This window comes from Bison bison, unplaced genomic scaffold (assembly GCF_000754665.1).
Source record: "Bison bison bison isolate TAMUID 2011002044 unplaced genomic scaffold, Bison_UMD1.0 scf7180017864225, whole genome shotgun sequence".
Taxonomy (NCBI): domain Eukaryota; kingdom Metazoa; phylum Chordata; class Mammalia; order Artiodactyla; family Bovidae; genus Bison; species Bison bison.
The window spans coordinates 41,151-46,071 of NW_011494797.1; the positions used below are offsets into that span (position 1 = coordinate 41,151).

The 4,921-nt window shown below is 42.2% G+C and overlaps 1 protein-coding gene across 1 annotated transcript in view; it reads right to left on the bottom strand.

The window, feature by feature from the left end:
* Nucleotides 1–4,921, bottom strand: part of LOC104992865 (multidrug resistance-associated protein 4-like) — a 75,687-nt gene that overhangs the window by 1,690 nt on the left and 69,076 nt on the right. Inside the window, 3 exon segments of the mRNA XM_010845867.1 lie at nucleotides 1,432–1,602; nucleotides 1,604–1,624; nucleotides 3,518–3,607. Of these exon segments, the coding sequence (XP_010844169.1) occupies nucleotides 1,432–1,602; nucleotides 1,604–1,624; nucleotides 3,518–3,607 (282 nt within the window).

The following is a 4,921-nucleotide window of genomic DNA, read 5'->3' on the forward strand; positions in this document are numbered from 1 at the left end:
CAACTCCCGGAGTTCACCCAAACTCATGTCCATCGAGTCAGTGATGCCATCCAGCCATCTCATCCTCTGTCATCCCCTTCTCCTCCTGCCCCCAATCCCTCCCAGCATCAGAGTCTTTTCCAATGACTCAACTCTTCACATGAGGTGGCCAAAGTATTGGAGTTTCAGCTTTAGCATCAGTCCTTCCAGTGAATACCCAGGACTGATCTCCTTTAGAATGGACTGTTTGGATCTCCTTGCAGTCCAAGGGACTCTCAAGAGTCTTCTCCAACACCACAGTTCAAAAGCGTCAATTCCTCAGCACTCAGCTATCTTCACAGTTACTTCCTGGCAAACAGATGGGGAAAAGGTAGAAACAGTGACAGATTTTATTTTCTTGGGCTCAGAAATCACAGCAGACAGTGACTGCAGACATGAAATTAAAAGATGCTTGCTCCTTGGAAGAAAAGCTGTGACAAACCTAAACAGTATATTAAAAAGCAGAGCCATCACTTTGCCAACAAAGGTCCATATAGTCAAAGCTATGTTTTTTCCACTAGTCATGTATGGATGTGAGAGTTGGACCATAAAGAAGGCAAAGTGCCAAAGAATTGATACTTTTGAATTGTGGTGCTGGAGAAGACTCTTGAGAGTCCTATGGACTGCAAGGAGATCAAACCAGTGCATACTTAAAGGAAATCAACCCTAAATATTCATTGGAAGGACTGATGCTAAAGCTGAATTTCCAATACTTTGGCTAACTGATACGAAGTGCCAACTCATTGAAAAAGACCCTGACACTGAGAAAGACTGAGGGCAGGAGGACAAGGGGACAACAGAGGATTAGATGGTTCAATGGCATCACCGACTCGATGGACATGAGTTTGAGCAAGCTCCAGAAGATGGTGAAAGACAGGGAGGCCTGGCCTGCTGCAGTCCATGGAGTCGAAAAGAACTGGACAGGCCTTCGTGACTGAAAAACAACAATGAGTGCTTACAGATGAACTAATCTGAGGTCTAGGATCTGTTTTGGAATACCGGGGGATGGGGCGGGGTGTTGGGTGGAGGGGTGGCACAAGGCAGGGGTAAAGACCCAACAAGACTGGCCACCAGCTGACCCCGGCTGAACCTGGGGGTGCAAACATGAGGGTTCATTACATGGCGCTCTCTATTCTTCAAAATTTTGTTAACTGTCCATTAAAAAAAAGAATCTAAAAGTGAATGATACTTCACCAAATGAAACAAAGGCATTCTGTGACCATCATTATCACACAAGAATTAAAACAGCAACATATATGACTGCATACTTACCCAGAAGTCCAGCATAAAGCAACAAATAAGACCTTTCAGATTCAAAAAAAAAAAAAAGAACTTTTAACAAACCTTAGAGCTTAAGTCAATGTTATCATTATTTGAAATTCAACTACATGCAACTCAAGAGTCATTACTCACCTCTTCCAAAGCACAAGCCTTTATTACTTCTTCATATTGTTCTTCTTCATATTTCTTCCCAAATAAAATGTTACTCTTCACAGTTCCTGGAAACACCCAAGGCTGCTGAGAAACACATGCGATCCTCCCGAGCACACTGACCTTCCCCTGGCTTGGGGGCAGCTCACCCAAGCATAGCTCTTAACAGCGAGGACTGAAACAGACAGCAACACACACACGTGAACACGGTGCACTCAGGACGGAACATGACCCACAGCACAGCCGACCCCACCCTGGTGCTTGATACACGATATCAGAAGAGTATAAAGTACAGCTTTGATACTGCAGGGAAAAAAATGGAAAAGAGCATTATTGGTCACCGTAAACTAAAGGTTGATAAGGAATATTAATACAATAACAATCGACTCTGCCTGAGTTCCCTCAGATGAAATGTTCTACTCAGCAAAGACTAAGAATGTTTAACATCCTTCTCTAGCAGAACAGACAAGCAGGATGTGTATTTTCTGTATCTGATGTTTAATGCAGTTGTTCCTGCATCTGAGTATCTTTTACTTGACAAATACTTGTTTTTAAAAAGCTATGTGGGGCTTCCCTGGTGATCCAGTGGTTAAGAATCCACCCTCCAGGATGGGAGGAAGGGATAATTAGGAGTTCAGGATGGACAGGTAGGTACACACTGCTGTATTTAAAATGGATCACCAGCAAGGACCTACTGCACAGCATATAGAACTCTATTCAATGTTATGTGGCAGCCTGGATGGGAGGGAAATTTGGGGAAGAATGGATACATGTGCACGTATGGCTGACATACACCCTTCACTGTTCACCTGAAACTATCACAACATTGTTAACTGGTTACACCCCAGTACAAAATAAAATGTTAAAAAAACAATAATTATATCCAGATAATAAACACTGAAAAAAAGAAGAATCCATCTTCCAAAGCCAGAGGCTTTGGTTAGATCCCTGGTCCCCTGGTGGGGGAACTAATATCCCACATGCCCAGGGCAACTGAACCCACATGCCACAATTAGAGATGCTATGCACTACAACAAAGACCCAATGCAACCAAATACATAAATAAGTATATTTTAAAAAATTGATAACTATGTGTGAAGAATATATCCAAAGATTATTACTTAAAAGAACTCTGTGGTTGATGTATTTGAAGACCAGAAGTCCATGATGCCCAAGGGATTCAAATCCTGGGCTCTGTGACAACTTAGGAGGGTAGGATGGGATGAGAGGTGGGAAAGAGGTTCAAGAGAGAGGAAACATGTAAACTTATGGCTGATTCATGCTGACGTATGGCAGAAACCAACACAATATTGTAAAGCGATTATCCTCCAATTAAAAATAAATTTTTAAAAAACTCCTTCATGGAGGAAATCATCACCCTCTCACGTGCACATCCCACATTTAGGTTTCTGTATTTTGTTGTACAAAACACAGGACACTAAGTGCACATGTACGTGTCCTTCATATCTCTTGTAACACAGAGAAATGACATGCCTATGTCCGCACCATCAGAGCACTCACCACACTGGGCTGAAATAGTCTGCCTGAATATCTGTCTTGCCCCAGAACCTGGTTGCCTCTGGAGGACAGAGGTGTCAAGATCTGGCTCATGTCTATATCTTTAGCTCCAGCACATGATTGCACATTCCCTAATGTGCACTGATGGGACCAAGTCAAGTCACATGAAGAAATGCTCAGAGCTTCCTGCAAGAGCCTTCACCACCTCCAGACTTCCTGGAGGGGCCGCTGTGACAAAAAGAAGTCCCCACTGTCTCCGTCCATCCTGAACAGCTGCCACATAAATAATCTCCTTCACTGAGATGTCCAAACTCCCCACGAGCAGTTCCCAACTATGTCACATGAAGCATCAAGAAGGAAAACACAATGTGCATTTATCCTGAATTTGGCCATGAAACCTTTTTGCAAAACTAATGTACCTAGAGAAACACCTTTCTAGATATACCCAATTCTAGCTCAAACTGAGTCACACTCAGCTCTGGGCTCCACTCTGAGGTCTGAACAGGGGCTGTGGCATTGCATCAGGCTGACAAAAGGCATCACAACTTACCCTTCCTGCGCCCATAGGTCTGACCACAGCTAACAGTTCACCGGGTCTGACAGTAAAGGAAAGGCCTTGGAGGGTTGGGGTCTCTGATTCCTGCAAATTAAAGTTTATAAAAATGTACCCATTTCAATAAAGTAATACACATTACTTTAAAAAGTAGAAAAAATAACGTAATAGTCACTGATATCCTGATATTAACTCACATTTTTCTCCTTCCTATTTTAAGATACTGTGTCCCAAAGGCCTTTTCATCCAATCCTATGACTTAGGGGGTTTGAAGTAGTTTTTGTTTGTTTGTTTGTTTAACTTTTTAACTTTACAATATTGTATTGGTTTTGCCATATATCAACATGAATCCACCACAGGTATACACATGTTCCCCATCCTGAACCCTCCTCCCTCCTCCCTCCTCCCTCACCGTACCATCCCTCTGGGTCGCCCCAGTGCACCAGCCCCAAGCACCCAGTACCGTGCATCTAAGTTGCCTTTAGGAAGCCTCTTTCTTTTACCAGATTTACATACGGATTCAGCTCTAGACAGAATTTAGTAGCAGAGATGACAAGGCACCTTCCTGAAATGCAAACTGAATGATGCACGCTACTTTATTAAAATAATGTACTTAATACAATATCCAGTGTGGAAGGTTTTTAATCATTTATAAGTTTTCATCAGGACCCTTGGTTTTAACTGGCTCATTAATCTCCACAAAGCGGCAGCATAAGTACCTGGCATGCCTGGCCTTTTACTAAATAAATAAATTGAAAGTGAAAGTCGCTCAGTCATGTCCAACTCTTTGCAATCCCATGGACTATAAAGTCCATGGAATTCTCCAGGCCAGAATACTGGAGTGAATAGCCTTTTCCTTCTCTAGGGGATCTTCCCAACCCAGGGATCAAACTCAGATCTCCCACATTGTAGGAGGAATCTTTACCAACTGAGCCACAAGGGAAGCCCAAGAATACCAGGCAGGTAGCGTATCCCTCTCCAGGGGATCTTCCCAAGCCAGGAATCAAACTGGGGTCTCCTGTATTGCAAATGGATTCTTTACCAACTGAGCTATAAGGGAAGCCCTAAATAATTTGAAAGCTCCACTAATCTCTCCATTTTCATTTGATAAAACAAACCTCAGTAATGCTCAATAAGCAAACAGGCACTTTATATTAAGAAGTCACTCTTGGTAAATTAACTCTTATAAGTAATCTTCAAAGCTCTAAAGAGAGCTTTAATTCAACACCAACAACAAAACAATGGGAAATAAAGAAATTAATTATGACACCATGGGTCAGAGTGATAAAGCCTCAATTTTATACATGATACATGCATTATGTGTCCTGGCTAAACAGGGCAATAAAGTACTTCTACTGTAAGAAAATATAAAGCATGAAGGTATATGTGACAACACATAAT